The sequence below is a fragment of the Telmatherina bonti genome (assembly GCF_933228915.1).
Source record: "Telmatherina bonti genome assembly, chromosome: 3".
NCBI classification, from domain to species: domain Eukaryota; kingdom Metazoa; phylum Chordata; class Actinopteri; order Atheriniformes; family Telmatherinidae; genus Telmatherina; species Telmatherina bonti.
Window position 1 is genome coordinate 39,513,685 of NC_136621.1, and position 18,053 is coordinate 39,531,737.

Genomic DNA, 18,053 nt, shown 5'->3' on the forward strand with positions numbered 1-18,053 from the left:
TGTTCCGTATTTATGGAGCTCACAGATGTTCAGATACCCCCCCATCACCACGTGATTTATCGTATATTTTTCGGTAAGTTGCAATGTCTTTCATGATTTAGTTATCCAATAAGAGAGGCTAATTTGCAGATATACTATCCTTATCCATGCATACACTGGTAAGGAGCCTTTAAATATTTGCTAAACTGGACACTGTCAGGATTAAAAGTAAAATATTTTTACACTATTACATTATAAGGATTATGTACTGTCACAGATGTCTGATGATTTTTTTTTTTATAAAATTTAGTCATGAAGAACTCTTGCTTGTTTATATTTATCTGCTCTAAATGACACATTGCCAATAATTCTAATTGTAGAAGCCTCTGTGGGTCACATTTATTTACCCCTACCAATGTCAAAATGAAACTTATACCCTTATCGTCCTGAAATAAAGAGCCACAAGAGTCTAAAACATTTAGTTAATCTTTAGAGCATTAAAATGATTAATTTTACAATCTTGACGTTGTGATTGAAGATGCATTACTCCAGTTTATGATGAAACAGCGACACCCAGAGGCCGTCTTTGGAGCTACACCTGCTGGTTAGCATGGCTTATGCAGCATGTTTTGCACCAAAGCCGCACAGCTAACTTCATATGAGTGATATTTCGGGTGTTTGCAGCTCATTTGGTATATTGACACAATTTTTGTAAGCTACCAGACAAATGTCTGCACTGGTTTATGAATGAGAGGTGTTGCTGCTGGACTCTGAGGTCGCTTTTCTTTGAGGTGAACTTTGCTAGCAAGATGCTAACAGTTACAGCAGCTCTGTATTAATTTAGGACTCATAACTACAGAATATCCTCTATACTTCAGTTCTTTAGTGCGTTGTAAGGTTTAGCTCAGAAACTGTGTAACCATTTTTAACCTTCAGTTTTATTTAAATAGAGAAAACTACAATTTTAAGGTATTTGAGAAAGCGATATCGACGTTATTTAATTAGCTTTGCCAGAAAGTTCGTTGTTATTCCTGGTAAACTGGATGTCTAAACTTTGCCTTTCGGAAAACTTTCTCATTGCAAGTAGAAGAAACATGGCTTTTCTGTCACTTGCACGGGGGACCATCACTTTCTTCGATCCCTAACCCTTAAATCAGGTAAGAGAAGTTAGCTTGTTAGTTAGCATGCTAAGTGGAGCAACGCGTTAGATTAGCTTGTTCGTTTTGCTCAAACAGGGTGTCATCGATAATCTGGCATCAATTAGTCTGATCTTTGTTTATTTGAAGTTATTCAAGTTATCAGACTTGGATTTAACTGTTTTGTTTTTGTGAAACTAACGTAACCATGTCATCTTCTGGCAGCTAGCTGGTTAGCTAACTAGCATGCAACTAGCGGTGATGCATGACATTGTCTCCACGTGTCATGTTTTCTTTCTTTTCCCCTCCAAGTAACCTCATGTTTATGGTATTTTCCCCTCCAAGTAACCTCATGTTTTCTTTTATTTTCCCCTCATAGTAACCTTGGCCTGAATAAATGAGCTTTAAACGGACAGCATCAATAGAGAAACTGGACTCCAGCTCAGCATCCAGTTCAAAGATGGAGTTAGCATCGGTGAGTGTTTGTATCCATCAGTCATACTGTTAGTAAATCTTATAGAAGGTGCTTTATTATGTATTTAATCCTCTGTAGAGTCATTTAAGATTTAACATAGTAAGACTGTTTCAGTACCATTTGACATTTTCAACCTCAATCAAAAATATACTTGGTTATACAACCTAACACAGTGAAAATACAGCACGCAGGTTTATTTAAATAAACCAAGGTTTAGTGGTTAGTAAATACTAACAGCAGGTGGTTTTCTCTGTATGTTTCTCATTTATATTTAACTTCTCAGTTGCATAGTTTAGTTCCTATGAATCTAAAGTTGGCTTGTATGTATATGTATATGCAAATGTAAATGTGTTTATACTGGCGAGTGCATAATATATGTTTGTGCGCGCGCGTGTGTGTGTGTGTGTGTGTGTGTATGTATATATATATATATATATATATATATATATATATATATATATATAATGTGTGTGTATATCACACACAGTTTTTTTTTTGTTTGTTTTGTTTAGGTTTTTTCCCCTCTCTCTTTATGTCTTTCCCTATGAGGTGTTTGTTTTCTCTTCTTTCTCTTTCTGTCTCTCTTCTGTTCTCTCCGGTCCAGCAGTACTAACTCTACAGTGCAAACAATAACGCAAATAAATGGAGAAATAAAATAAAAATTCAGAAATTCAAAGGGGTCATTATACCTATAAAGCTGAACACAGCATCCAGACCTTGTTTAAATGCTGGACAAGACACACACACACACACACACACAAAAAACATTCATGACAATGGAATTTAGTAAAGCAGCTTTAATTCATTTTTTACTTTCTGGGAATTTGAAATGAAATCATATAAAGTTATTATTTTTCCTTTTTTTTAGTTCCATACATTTAAAAGATGTGACAGCTGATGTACCTAACTGTAGTTCATACTGGCTCTTTTATTCAGCAAACACTGCATGTCTTCTCTAATATGCTTTCGCTTATCTTCTCCATTCTTCTGTTTTTACTTTAAAATCAATCCTAGCCAACATTGTAGAGGATTTTCTTTCTAAGGAGAGAGGAGGGTTGCCAGAGGATATCTGAGCAAAGTTGCACAGGTTTTACCTTAATAAGCAGGAAAATTGCTTTAAAATTATATGTATTCGTTAATTGCTTTTTGTGCAAATAGTGAAATTAAAGCTAGTTGTAGACGGCAGCAGAACCCAGTGGTTTGGTCAAATATATTCGGCTCAAATCAAACAACTGCATTTAACCCCAAAGGGCAGTTCAGTTTCCAGCCCACCAGGCGGGTGAGATACAAACGAGGGTTGTGACGATAAGCTTTTGTCCTGATTCGATTCAATTTCGATTTTTTTGGGGTGCTGATTCAATTTAAATTGAGATTCCCACAATTCTACGATATTGCTGATTTTTGTAGATTAAAAACGAAACAAAATGTACAAAACTTTTTTTGCTCGTCATTTTTCTTGATTTCAATCAGGAACAAACACAGCAGCCAGATCATCATGGCCAAGAAGACAAGTAAAAAGGTCAATAAAAACAATAAAAATGACAAATTTTTTTTATCATGGATTAGTTTTATTTACTTGGGAAAAAAAGGGATATTTTAACAAAAAAATATTATTTTAAAATTGTGAAGCAAAAAAAAAAAAAAATCCAGATTTTTTATTTTTTGATATTGATTTTCCCACTTTTAATAAAAACCATCACAAACAAACGTTCAGCTACTCTGTCAGCGGCCAGTGAGCATGTAAGGATGAAAACAGCAAACACACCGGTCGCCGTGGAGAATAAATAATCAGTTAAAACAATAATACAAGGCCAGGCCATATCTGCGGTCAGCACATAAACTTTTGCACAGTTACCAGCATTTTCCACGTTTTGCGACAGTGAAGCATTTATCTCGCGTGTCAGCAGATAACATCATAATGAATGCTGAGAAAATCTGTTTCTTCTTGGTCCTCGCTGAAAGCAGACACCAAATATGCCAGAAAAATGCTCTTTGTCTGGATGAACATCTTCAGAAACCCTCTCCTGACAGCTGCACTGAGATCTGGAAAATGTGCAGCACAATGTGTGCAAATAGACCCTTAGCAACTACTTATGTTTCCTTTTTTTCTGTGTGACCTAAATTTCAGGTCCAAACTCTTCACTTCATGACTCATGTGTTTGATAAAGATGCAATTTAGCAGCGAGCGTTCCACAGAGTTGGGGGGGGGCGGGGGGCAAATACAGATATGCGAGTGTGTATCTGGAAGATAAAGATAGAAGCCCATGGAGAAGTGCAGGCTGGATTAAGCTTTGGCTGTCAAACCAGTGGCGGGTGGGGGGGGGGACAAAAAGCCAGAGAAAGCCTTTGTGGGAGACGGAAGGAAGACATGCAGGTCTATTCTACATCGTGCCAGATGAGAGGGAGGTAAAATGCAGGAGAAAGGGGATTCTCAGAGCCGTACGTCGGGCGGCTTGGGGAAGGTAGGACTCTGTGTTTAAAGCAGCTGGTTGTTGCTGCGTTATCGCCGCAGACCACTTACGTTGGCTTGTTTCTGTCGCTGTGAAGTACCACGGATGATGCTGAGTGTTGGTTCGATTGCACTAATCAGGCGCTGTGTGTGGTTTTAACGTGTTGATGCATGTTACGCATGTTCTACGACCTTAAATGGCGTCTTCTGACACACAAACGCCTCATGAAGAAGAGATGGGCTGAAGACCTGGCGCGAGGTTTGGTGAAGTTGATGTCCTCAGAGCGTTGGACACACGTGGATGGAAACTGTCTCTGCACATCATCTTCACCGTGTTGGAAACTTGCTCTGGTTTTTGCCGCAGGCGGATTTAAACACAAATGTCACAGACCATCATGTGTGTGAGATGATTCTTTCTTCCTGAGACATGATCCATGGATGAATCTGTGTGTGTGTGAGATGCTGGTATTCCAACTGGTCAGGAAGATGTCGAGCTGCGACTAATCCTTTATCTTTCTCCCCTTTCTTTCCTCTCTCTGTGTGTTTTACATTTCTGTCTGTGTTCCACCTGTCCGTTTGTCCCCGTCCTCTGGCTGTGCTCTCCATCCCCCATCTCGCTCTCATCCCTCGCTCCGTCGTCTCCCTCTCACCGTCCTCAGGCTCACCCAGCTCTAAAAGCCTTCATGTGTGGCTCCCTCAGCGGCACCTGCTCCACACTGCTCTTCCAGCCTTTGGATCTGGTCAAGACGCGACTGCAGACCCTGCAGAACAACGCTAAACCAGGGTGTGTGTGTGTGCACGTGGACACAACACAAACAAGCAGGCAGCGTGTTTCCTGCATGCCCTTCAGACGCGTGTACATCACCGTTACTCTGCTGTAAGATGAGCGCCACGGTGGCGGTCTCAGCGTTGTACGACCCATATAGACCAGTTAGTCTCAGCGTTGTACGACCCATATAGACCAGTTAGTCTCAGCGTTGTACGACCCATATAGACCAGTTAGTCTCAGCGTTGTACGACCCATATAGACCAGTTAGTCTCAGCGTTGTACGACCCATATAGACCAGTTAGTCTCAGCGTTGTACGACCCATATAGACCAGTTAGTCTCAGCGTTGTACGACCCATATAGACCAGTTAGTCTCAGCGTTGTACGACCCATATAGACCAGTTAGTCTCAGCGTTGTACGACCCATATAGACCAGTTAGTCTCAGCGTTGTACGACCCATATAGACCAGTTAGTCTCAGCGTTGTACGACCCATATAGACCAGTTAGTCTCAGCGTTGTACGACCCATATAGACCAGTTAGTCTCAGCGTTGTACGACCCATATAGACCAGTTAGTCTCAGCGTTGTACGACCCATATAGACCAGTTAGTCTCAGCGTTGTACGACCCATATAGAGAAATCCAGAGAAACCGCTCCTTTTAGCATTAGTGTATCGCCCACCTGGACCTTACTCCGAGTTTCTGACCGAATTCTCGGATCTCTTGTCTGAGTTAGTGCTGACTACTGATAAGGTCATTGTACTAGGTGATTTTAATATTCATGTTGACGATGAAAATGATAGTTTAAACATTTCCTTTAGCTCTATTCTAAACTCAATTGGGTTTTCACAAAATGTCCATGGAGCCACTCACTCTCATGGCCATACTCTTGATCTTGTTCTAACATCTGGTATTGAGACTGATAAGCTCAAAGTATTTCCTCAAAACCCTGTCTTGTCCGATCACTTCTTATTAACATTTGAATTCACTTTATTTGATTACTCACTGACCAAAAATAAATTCTACTATAGTAGATGTTTATCAGACAATAATATTACAAAATTTAAACAATCAATTGAATCAATTTTTTCACATCTACCATGTGTTAGCATGACTGAGAGTCCCCCTTTAAGCCTTACTCCTGCTTAGATTGATCAACATGCTGGTACTATAACAGCTTCAATGCGTACAACCTTGGATAATGTTGCTCCCCTAAAGAAGAAGAAATTAGGTAAGATTATGAAGGCTCCCTGGTTTAATTCCCAGCTTCGAGCTCTAAAACAGGCATCAAGGCGTTTGGAAAACAGATGGCGTTCATCAGGACTAGAGGAGTCTCGCTTAACCTGCAAAGAAAGTTTAATTGTATACAAAAAAGCCTTACGTACGGCAAGAACAGCTTATTATTCATCATTGATAGAGGAAAACAAAAACAACCCTGGGTTTCTTTTCAGCACTGTAGCTAGGCTTACTAGGAGCCGGAGCGCTGTGGAGCCATGTATTCCTTTCTCACTTAGCTGTGATGATTTCATGTATTTTTTCAGGAATAAAATTGACACTATTAGAGATCAAATCCACAATACTCTTCCTTCTACTTATAATGTTGAGCCTGTTGTGGTCTCTGAAGCATCCTTAGAACCAGGATCTGACTTGTGTCTAAATAGTTTCTGTCCTGTCCAACCCTCTGAATTAACTAAAATAATAGCTTCATCTAAACCATCCACCTGTATCTTAGACCCTCTCCCAACGAGCCTCTTTAAGGACATTTTCCCTTTAATTAATACATCACTACTAAATTTTATCAATATGTCTTTAGTGACAGGATATGTACCACAATCATTTAAAACTGCTGTAATCAAGCCTTTACTTAAAAAGCAATCTCTGGATCCAGAGGTGATAGCAAATTATAGACCTATATCTAACCTCCCGTTTATGTCCAAAATTCTGGAGAAAATAGTTTCCGCTCAGCTACATGCCCACCTGAGCAGAAATAATTTATGCGAGGAGTTTCAGTCAGGATTTAGAGCTCATCATAGCACTGAGACAGCATTGGTGAAAGTTACTAATGACCTTCTTATGGCCTCAGACAAAGGACTTGTGTCCGTACTTATCCTGCTTGATCTTAGTGCTGCATTTGATACAGTCGATCATAACATTCTGTTACAAAGACTAGAACAGGTGATTGGAATTACAGGTACAGCGTTAAGCTGGTTTAAATCATATTTATCTGATAGACTTCAGTTTGTTCATGTAAATGACAAGTCCTCCTCCCAAACTACAGTAAGTCATGGAGTTCCTCAAGGTTCTGTACTTGGACCAATACTCTTCACGCTATATATGCTCCCTTTAGGCAAAATTATTAGACAGCATGGAATAAACTTTCATTGTTATGCAGATGATACTCAAATATACTTATCCTTTAAACCAGATGAAACAAATCAGCCCAATAGGCTACAAAATTGTCTCATAGACATAAAGACTTGGATGTCTAGAAATTTTCTCCTCTTAAACTCAGATAAGACTGAAGTAATTCTCGTTGGATCTGAAAAACTCAGAGCTAAATTTTCCAGTTTTGTAATGAACCTGGATGGCATTACTTTAGCTTCCAGTGCTACAGTGAGAAACCTTGGAGTAATATTTGACCCTGACCGGTCCTTTGGCCCACATATTAAGCAGGTTACTAAAACAGCCTTCTTTCATTTACGTAATATAGCCAAAATTAGGGACATTCTGTCTCAGAGTGATGCAGAAAAACTGGTTCACGCTTTTGTTACTTCGAGACTAGATTACTGTTACTCTCTATTACTGGGCTGTCCTAAATATGCCCTGAAAAGCCTTCAGCTGATCCAGAATTCTGTAGCCAGAGTCCTGACCAGAACCAGCAGGAGAGATCATATTTCTCCAGTTTTAGCCTCTCTTCATTGGCTGCCTGTTGAATCTAGAATAGAATTTAAAATCCTTCTCCTTACATATAAAGCCCTCCACAACCAGGCACCACTATATATCAAAGACCTCATTGTTCCTTATATACCAAGCAGAGTACTTCGTTCGCAGACTGCAGGCTTACTTGTGGTTCCTAGAGTCTCAAAGAGCCGAGCAGGAGGCAGAGCCTTTGGTTATCAGGCCCCTCTCTTATGGAATAAGCTCCCAGTTAGTGTTAGGGAAGCAGACACCCTCCCCACCTTTAAGACTAGGCTGAAGACTTATCTTTTTGATAAGTCCTATAGCTAGGGATGGTTAGCATCCCTTAGTTATGCTGCTATAGGTTTAGACTGCTGAGGGACATTTCCTGATACACTGAGCTTCTTTCTCTCTCTCTTTCTCTCTCTTTATAATACAATCAATCATTGCAAGTCTTATACATTAAGAGATACTACTATTTTAAGAAGGTCTGCTTTATTTTTGATTGATTTTTGTATCGGATATTCCTCACGTGACGGAACCTGAATGTTGTTGCAGTGCGCCAAAGGTGGGGATGTTCACAGTTTTCATCGACGTTGTAAAGACGGAGAAGTTCTTCAGCCTGTGGAAAGGAGTTTCCCCGGTGAGTCGCTGACATGTTGGCAGCCGTTCTGTTGGTTTGTGGGGAAATCTCCAGCGGCCATCTTCTGTCGCGCTTTCACTTCACATTAGTGTTTGCTCCTGTTTGCCCCGAGAGCCGCACACACACTCTTCACACACTCTTCAGACCGTGTTGTTTTAAATGTCAGCTCTGTCAGAAACATAAGATGAGAAAATCTCTCCTGTGTCCATCAGAACAGCTCTGCCATCGACGGTACGTCACGATTCAGGAGCTCCGATTCCATTATTAAACGTTTATCACGATTTTCATCCATTCAGGTTCTTTTCTCACTGCATTCATGCTACATTATACTACAATTTAGGGCTTTTCTCCCAATTCGATTCAGATTTATTTGGGTGCCGATTGGATTTAAATTACGATTCTCACAATTCTTTGATATTGCTGATTTTTGTAGATTAAAAAAAAAAAAAAAGCACAAAACTTTTTTTTGCTCGTCATTTTTCTTGATTTCAGTGAGGAAAAAACAACACAGTAGCCAGACTATCACTTTGCTGCTATGATGCCCAAGAAGACAAGTGAAGAGTCAATAAAATTATAAAAATGACAAAAATTATCTAATGGATTATTATTTATTTGAAAAAATTTTTTTTTTAAAAATTGTCAAGCAGAAAAATCCAGATATTCGATGTTTCGATTCGATTTTCCCACCTCTAGTATCACATTTATTTTCACAGTCTTTTATTTATGTGAAACCAGAAATAAATCCAGCACATTTTAAACATATTTTCCATGAATCTTCAGGAAAAACATGTTCAGAACCAGTTCAGAACCAGCATCTTCTCTCACTGGGCTGAACGGAGCTGCTGTCACATGTTTGTAGTTTTACTATCAGATTTTATTTTGATGTTAAACAGCCTCCATATGCAGGAAGTCTCGTCCAGGTCTCGTCTGTTCTCATGTCCATAAAAACCAGAATGTTTCCAAATTAAACCTTCAGGAAATCTCACGCTCAGTAACGATAGCTGCAAGGCTAGCTGCTAGCTTCCTGCTGTTTGCTGCAGGGATTCTTCAGGTCGTGGCGTCTAGCTCCAGTAGAGACGAGTATAATTAACAATGGGATTATTCTCTAATCAATAAAACTAATGCATCTGAGAGTGATGATGAAGTTGTATGTGAGCTGATTTTTCCCAGTTTAACCTCTGAATGAATCCCATTTAACTGCTACAAGTCGTAACGAGGAAACGCCGTGTTTTCTGCTTTCAATTTAATCCGTGTGCCTCTGTTTTCCGTGTACACCTGCTCTAACACACCTGACTCAAATGAATGCGTCATTGTGCAGGACTTCATTGGCTGTTGGAGCCATTTAACTGGAGTCAGGTGCGTTGGAGGAGGAATGTATCTGTGAACACCGCTGATTTAGCGGGACTGCCTCTGGTGCCTGGACGACAGCGCAGCTTTTAGCTTCCTGCCTCGCTTCACAGCTTCGTTTCCGTCGTTTCATTACGATGAAAAATAATCGTTAGTGAAATTTAACTAGAGCTGCAACTCGACAGACACCAGCAAGCCACTAACTGGCTTAAAAATGACTTGAAACACACCAACATGTCCACCTAAATGGCTTAAAAACGACTCGATTAGAGCTGCAACGATTACTCGAGTAACGCGAGTGCAAAAATTAATCGAGGCAAATTTTCTGCCTCGAGGCATCGTTTAATTAACGGCGATATATTTTAATTGATGCATCATTGCTGCATTCTCAGACCACTGCGCTGTTCGGAGGGACTACATCACTGTTTCAGTAAACATATAAAACATCTAAACATGTATAAAATCTATAAAAGCAGAGCCTGTGGCCTACGATGTGTCTGTACAGTCTGACTGTTTCACCCGGACTGATGACGGACATTTCCACCAGCAGCGGCGAGCGCTTTGCTTTCTGCCTGAAGATCCTCCTTGCTTTGGTCTCTAATGGCAGAGAATGAAGAAGAGGGGAGGAAAAGACGGAAAAAGTGGCAGTGTGGGACCATTTCACACTGAAAAGGACAGAAAACGTAGTGCAGTGTGTGTGCTGTAAAGCAGGTCTTAATGCTGCAGCAGCTGGAAGGAACCCCCCCCACTTCACCCCTCCAGGAGGAGATCCAGCTTCATGATTTATATCAGCAGCAGCAGCGGCTGGTAAAATGTACAGAGTTCTAACCTGTGATATCAGTCAGCAGTGACGAGGCATGGCGAGGTGTCGGCTGCTAACGCACGCTAACCGTCTGGTAATCCGTCCCTCATCTGTCTCTCCTGCACACACGCAGAGTCAAAGCGCATGTTTTAGGCAGCGTGTGACGGAGCCTCTGTGTCGGCGTGTCGTCCACCAAGACATCGGCTAGTTCTTACTGTGGACATGTTTACAAGTCACTCCTTCTTTCTACATGAATTCTTCTTTTTAATCTTTTAAAAGGCAGAAATTTGCGACCGAATCGACCTGCTTCGGTTAATCAGTCAGAATTCAGAGATTTCTGAGACATTTTTTATGTTTTTAGCTCTTTGAAAGCCCAATCAGAGCCGACTTAGATTAATGCTAAATGCCCTATATGTTAAACATCTGCTGCGCTTTACGTTTCATCGATCCTGATGGATAAACTGGTATTTGTCTTTGCAGTCATTCGTGCGCTGCATCCCCGGCGTGGGAATCTACTTCAGCACCTTCTACTCCCTGAAGCAGCACTTCTTCCAGGATCGGGCCCCCAACGCCGGGGAGGCGGTTCTGCTTGGCGCCGGCGCCAGAGCTGTGGCGGGAGTCTGCATGTTGCCGTTCACCGTCATCAAGACGCGCTTTGAGGTGCGGAACTGCTAACAGCCTGTCCAGGGCTCAGCTTGGTGGGAATGTTTAGCTGCTCCAGAACATTCCGTATCTAAATAATCAGTCCAGACAAGACTTTTATTTTTAATATTTCTGTCAGGTTACAGAATAATGTTGGTTTTATCGAGCAGAACTAGCAGCAGGTTTTGGTATTTGTTCCGAATTTTTCTGCGTAATGTTTGTAAGGCTAGAGCAGTGGTTTCCAAACTTTTTCTGCAGCGCCCCCTTTGCTGTCTCATGAACATTGGTACCAGTAGCAACACACTAGACACTTTGGTGTAACTATCTGGCTTATATATACGTTTTTTTTCATGCCCAACCTGCTGGTGTTTGCCCTATGTGGGCCCCACATGTGGGCCTCCAATGGGTGTGGGCCCCTGGGCCTGTGCCCATAATGCCCATTGGATAATCCGGCCTTGCCCACCGTTGGTTATTGTTACTGGCCAAGCAGGGACAGATGTGCTCTGTCATAGTTTGTTCTTTTTTTTTATTACTTGAAGTCTCCCTTGTTGATTTATCATCATTTCCTGTGAGTACTCCAGTGTAAAAACTGTCATTTTAGCCTTGGCACGAAATAAACATGTTTACAGCAGGAATAAACATGTTTACAGCAGGAATAAACATGTTTACAGCCGGGTAAAAAAAAAATCCATTTTCGGTTTAATAGGTCAGGTTTACCTTCTTGACAACAGTGGGGGGAGTGAATTTTTTTTTCTAACTCACCCGTTTAAGTAAAAGTAATTTAATCTCAAAGTTCAGCATATTTAGGGGCGTGTCCTTTTGATTGACAGGTACCGGATCTCCCGCTTCAAGTCAGAAGAATGTAGAACAACCGCGGTTTCTAGACGGTTAACAACGTGACTTAGCTTTAGCCCGCTTACCTCTGTTAGCTGGTTAGCTCCGGGTTAGCTCGCTTAGCTCTTAGCTACAGAAAGCTTGGAGTTCACACGATGTCCATCCTCCACCATGACGCTCACAGCCCCCCTCTCAGCTCCACCTCTTTGCCCATATTTGTATTTTCCAGGCGAGACGACACGCATGCCCCAAAACCCCTACGGGTGACGTCACGGAGGCTCCGCCCATTTCTTTATATACGGTCGATGGTATCGGCCCATCACTAGCGCTTTTATTTCACTAGCGCTAGCGAGGTTTTTTTAAATGTACGTGTTTTTATTACCGGTTTTTATTGCGATATTTAGGTTTTTGCGTATTCTAAAGGGTGATGGGAACTCAGCCAGTGGTTTAAACAACACAAGAAACGTAAAAGTCTGAAATCTGGAAACAACCTGAACGTTCCCAGATGATGTAAAAACAGTTGTGTGAATGCTTCGTGCTTTTCAGAGTGGCTGCTACAACTATGTGAGCGTTGCCGGTGCTCTGAGGAGCATGTATGAGACGGAGGGAATCAGGGCTCTGTTCTCCGGCCTGACCGCCACGCTGCTCCGAGACGCTCCCTTCTCCGGGATCTACGTCATGTTCTACAGCCAGGCCAAAAGAGCGCTGCCTCCAGGTGAAAGGAGAGGACTTAGCCTCGCTCAGACGTAAAGACGTGAAACCTTCTCCTGACAGGCAGTTTTCTCTTCTGACAGAGGTGACTTCAGCGCCCTACGCCCCGCTGGTGAACTTCAGCTGTGGGGTGCTGGCAGGCATCATGGCGTCCGTGGCCACACAGCCAGCCGATGTGGTGAAGACCCACATTCAGGTCAGCCCGTCCAACTGGAGGACCGCAGATGCTGTTTTCTACATCTATAAGGTGTGTTTTATCGGCCATGTTGCTTCTCTGATTCTGTTTTACTACAAATATTTGTTACTTTTTATTATCTTAAGCGAAGAACACACAAGTCAGACGTTTTACAGTTGTGTTCATATGTCTTCATCCCCTTTCATTAAAGAAAAGGCTGAATTTACAACAGTCACTCAAATAACTGGAGACTTAAAAAAGGAACAATAACTAAAAATTTGCAAAAATATAATTTAGTAATTTAAGACACTGTTTTTTTCATTTAATTGAGTTGAAGAAAGAAAGAAAAAAACAAACAAATGTGTCCTGGACAAATTAGAGACTTTTCTGTTGAGCAGTGGGACAAAATACCTGTCAACAGGTGCAGAAGTCTGACTGAGAGGAACAGAAAACACCTGACTGGAGCGGAAACATTAAAGGATAAATATTACTTTATAACTGATGGAATATGTAATAAATTATCTTATTTGTTTGCTTTTTAAAAAAATATTTCTATTGAACCAGAATTAGAAAATAATGTCATGATTTTCATAAAATTTTTATTTATTATTACTTTAGTCAATTTCAGCTTATTTTACAGGCAGCTGTTTTTCCCTTCTTTTAAAGGGGTGCTATGATGGTATTTTAAGTTTTCTGAGCTTTCTACAGTGTTACAGTGTTGAATCCTCATCAGACATGTGAACTGCACTGTTTTTTATCACCTAAATGCATGTTTGAGTTTGAGTTCCAGCACGCTCTCTGTTCGGTTTCCATGGCGACGAAAAACGCGTCGTTTTAGAGAGTTTTTTCTACTTGGAAATCCTTGTGACGTCCCGGGGGATAAGGTTGGGTGATTGGTTACCTTCTACTGGTTAACAAGGGCATGTACAAATACATCAGGCGGGTGGAAAACGTGGGATAAAGTTATTTCCAACGATGGCTGGTGAGTTTACCAAAGAGAGACATCCTGCTGCATTCGTTGCTGTGGGTTGCTGTTTTCCACTTCGTTTTCAGGCTCTGATTCAGGTTCCAACATGTAGGGCTGTATGCTATGTGTTGACATTGTATTTTGTTTTTTATTGAGTTCATATGAGCCTAATCCTTCTGTTTATGAGATGTTACAATGACGGCGAAAGCAGGTGCGGTGCGCGCTCCCGATGTAGTGCAGTGGCGGGAGGCGGGGCTTAATGCGGAAGAGTCTCAATCCACTCGTTTTGCCCGCAGGCTGATCTGACAGCCTACGGAGAGGGTCGGTCTGAAGTAAATAAAGCCATTTGTGACAATAACTCCATCAATCCCAGCCCTTCTGGGCTCAGAAATAAAGGCGATGAATAAATATGAGCACAACTGTACATGTCTGCAGTAATTACTAAGTAGGAAATTAGGTTTTATTTATATTTACTCCTCCATAGCAGCGAGTACAAGTACCTTTCTGTGTCTGAAATGATTTCTGGCTGATTTAGATTCAGTAAAGAAACAAGAAAAGGAAACTTTAGGTGTTTTCCGGCGGTCCCACAGCTACGTGCTAACAATGCTAATGATGTTATATAACTGGTGAAAATACCAGGATTTCCTTCCTGCAATGGTAACCCAGTTGAATCTGGTGGAATTTATCAAAAATGTGAAATTACATCATTTTAAAGCAAAATAAAATGCTGATATTAAAGAATGCAGAGTTTTAAACTGTAATAACGGTGAGATTAAAATATGTAGTTTTACTGGAAGTCAACGGGACTCTTTCAGCCTCTAAGGTCACCAGAGGAATATCTGGTACTACATAAAATACTAAATACACCAAATCAGTTTGTTGTTGATCTTTGATAAATCCAAGACTCAAATCACCACCAAGGCCTCATCATCCTTTTATTTATTTTACAGTTTTTTTTTAAAATGGATAATTAATAAGGCAAATATTAAACTGGAATTTAAGGCATTAAATGTACAAAGTGCTTCAAATAAAGCATATAAAGTATTAAAGAAGAGCATTGAAAAGTTGTGAAACGCAGCAAAAAATGGCAAAACTCTCAATACAATCATAATATAATCATAAATTAAATTAAATAAAATGGTTAAAAGTCTTAAAATGATTGAATGAAGTGATTTTATGAAGAAAAAGCTGAAATGTGGTGATTTTATTGCAGTTTTTTCTTGTGTGCACCAGAAATGAATACAAACTGAATCATATCAGTTGTGTTGCTTAACTTTAACAGATGAGTGTTTAATCACCACCTTTATTTTTATTATTTTAAAAATAATTCAGGTTTTATTAATTTTTTTTCTCATGAATGAGACTCATGTAATTCAAACTGGACTTTAAAGGGTTAAAATCTGAAAAAAATATTGAATATTTTATTTTTGATCAGAAAGTTTTAGAAGCAAGATGTTTTAAATTATTTAATTTTTTTTTTTTTAAAAAGTAGAAAAATGTTGATTTATAATATTTTACAGCAGTTTCTGTGCTTGGATGCAAACTTCATCAGGCGAGTGTAAAAGACAGTTAAATAAGTTTAATTCACGCCACCTGCTGCAACGCGGCTGAAATAATCAGAAATCACAGGAAAGCTGAGGAAAATGTGTCAACGAAGTCCGGAGGAGGACATGGAGGTAAAACGTGACTCACGCCGTGTTGAACTTCCCTCCCAGGAACACGGCATGAGCGGCTTTTTCCGTGGAGCGGTGCCCCGGTCTCTTCGCCGCACTCTGATGGCTGCCATGGCGTGGACTGTGTATGAGCAGCTGATGGCTCGAATGGGCCTGAAATCCTGAAGAGCGCCGACGCAACGCCACAGAAGAGATGTGAAGGCATGATTTTTACGTAACGTTTTGCACTGAAAAGGGAGCGAGGAGCTTATAAAGCTGGCAAAGCCGCCGCTACCGCGACTCTGAGCAGAGGCACCAGGTGGATTCATCTCTGTGGGGAAAAACAGTGTGTGTGTGTTATTTACATATTCTAAATGTGTGTTTTAATGAGATTGTGATGTTACACCTGACACTTTATGCCAGTCCTGGCTTGTAGTGATTCTCCCTGCTGTGAGGTGAACTTATCCTTCTGTCCGCCGCGTAGGATCGCCAAACCCCCGACTCGTCCGGGTCCCACCGTTCGCTTGACAAGACGCTGAAGATGAGCGGATGTGCTTCACATCTGCCGAGGTCGCTAAAACAGAAAACACTGGTTTCTGCTGTGAGTGAAACTTGCATAAGATTGAGCAACGTTTTGAACTTTCTGGTGGGAAAACAGTCTCAGACAATCGCAGGAGCTCCCACGGAGCCCACTCCACTCTGGAAACACATCTGGAGCTTTTAGACTCAGTTTCATTCAATCAGATGTGCTTAAAGAATAAAACCCAATAAAGTCACAGTTGTAGCTGAAACATAGTCGAGTGGGTCTTATTTTATTAATAACGTGCACACAGGGGTAATATTCTGCAGCGTTATTCAGTATTCATGTAAATAAAGCGACGGATGAGGAGCAGAAAACATCCACCATGTTTGGTTATTGTTATAAGAAACAGAATGTTTTGTGTTGGTGAGGACAGACTACACCGAGCTTAAATCAGCACTTTTTGCTCCACTTTAAGTGAATAATTTTTTTGTTAAGTCATTGAGTTTCTTCCTGTATTTAAGCTCGCAGGAGAAGCATTGCTTAATCATTATGTAAATATGCACACGAGGTTGCACAGAGGCCGTGTCGCTGGGGAAACTGTGGATTTTGTGTCATTGCAGCCTTTATCTTAACGTGACTTCATACAAAGTCAAAACAAAAATAATGGAGCATATCTGTTTCCATGTTTAATTTATTGTTGTTGATCTTAAAAACTGATGTATTTGGAATAGTTTGTGTGTGTAAATGTTGCCAAATGGGGAAAAAAAAAACTAATGATGTGTGTTGAGTCCAGTTTGAGGCGTTTAGGGACTCCTCTGAACAAACGGACGTGAAGCAGAGCCGACTGCTCGGATGTTTTTAACAAACCTCGGTGTTTGCTGTGTACCAGACCTTGTATGTGACTCTGCCATCATTCACACCTCTACGTTTCACTTTGTTTCTTTCTTCTGTTGTGATTTGTGCTGCAAACAGTCATTAAGTGGAGATGTTTGGTCGGCTGCCCCGACTGTGCCTGATTTTATTTTTCTTTTTTTTTTTTGTTTAAGTCAATAAATTTCCTCCTTTTCTTTAAAAAAAAAAAAAAATCATTTTGAAATAATTGTCATTATTTTATGAAGATATCTCGCATTCTGTGTCTGCAACTGATTTTAACCGTGATGAGAAGTGTTGTAGCAGTTTTAGGAGAGGAATGTCGTCCCGTTCTGGTCCTGATGCAGGATTCCAGCTGCTTCCATGATGCTCCAGATGTTTTGTACTGGTGAAAGGTCTGGACTGCAGCAGACCAGTTCTTCTGTTCCACCATGCTGCTGTGATGGATGCAGCATCGTCTGCAAGGTCTTCACTGAGAGACACATCTGGATGGGAGGAGATGTTGCAGTAAAACCTCCACGTACTGCACTACAGGTAACTCCTGACTTCTATGGTTCTTTTGAGGCATTATCTCTTCAAAACTGTCCTGGATGTTAACTCCTGGAATGTTTGAGGTGTCTGAATTATTCCCTCTTGTAAGGAATCATATGAAACGCTGGAAAACAAGTGTTTGGACATAGTCTAATGATTGCTTCTCAGTGTTTTGTTGTTGGGATTGTGTTTACCAAAGACTAAACCATTCGTCGCCTCTTTTTTTTTTTTTAAATAAAGATCACATTTGCAGATGATCAGTTAATGAATTACATCTGATAGGAGCAGACAGATTCAGCTCAGTTTTTTTTTGTTTTTTTTAAATTGTGTATTGATATTTAATAGCTTTATGCTGAATATGTGTACTTTCATTTTGTGCCAATGATGTACAATAATTGTAATTAAACTAGATCATTCAAATGCAGATTTTTGGGTACAGTGGGGGAAATTGGTATTTGCCAGATCTAAATTTGAAAAGAAATCCTGCTTTAACTTTTAAAGATGAAATACAAAAGAAAGTATTTCACCCCAGATGGGACTCGAACCCACAATCCCTGGCTTAGGAGGCCAGTGCCTTATCCATTAGGCCACTGGGGCGGTTGTGCTATGAGAGATGTCAAAAGATATTCAAGTATCAAGATGAAAACAGGTTT

The 18,053-nt window shown here is 40.6% G+C and overlaps 1 protein-coding gene across 4 annotated transcripts; it reads left to right on the top strand.

Annotated features, from left to right (window-relative positions):
• Positions 1–563: 563 nt before the first annotated feature.
• Positions 564–17,056, top strand: LOC306754319 (mitochondrial glycine transporter B-like; the record flags this gene model as incomplete). Of its 4 annotated transcripts, none has more annotated exons than XM_079238284.1 (9): positions 564–583; positions 1,064–1,136; positions 1,495–1,590; positions 4,699–4,823; positions 8,262–8,346; positions 10,976–11,155; positions 12,518–12,686; positions 12,766–12,929; positions 15,540–17,056. In XM_079238284.1, the coding sequence occupies 7 exons, from the start codon at positions 1,513–1,515 to the stop codon at positions 15,660–15,662; spliced, it is 924 nt and encodes a 307-aa protein (XP_079094410.1). In that variant the 3' UTR covers positions 15,663–17,056. The 4 variants fall into 4 exon arrangements, with proteins under 4 accessions (XP_079094410.1, XP_079094409.1, XP_079094408.1 ...); XM_079238283.1 differs by lacking the exon at positions 564–583 and adding an exon at positions 605–948 and having other exon boundaries at positions 1,067–1,136; XM_079238282.1 differs by lacking the exon at positions 564–583 and adding an exon at positions 605–770 and having other exon boundaries at positions 1,067–1,136.
• Between the last annotated feature and the right edge of the window lie 997 nt (positions 17,057–18,053).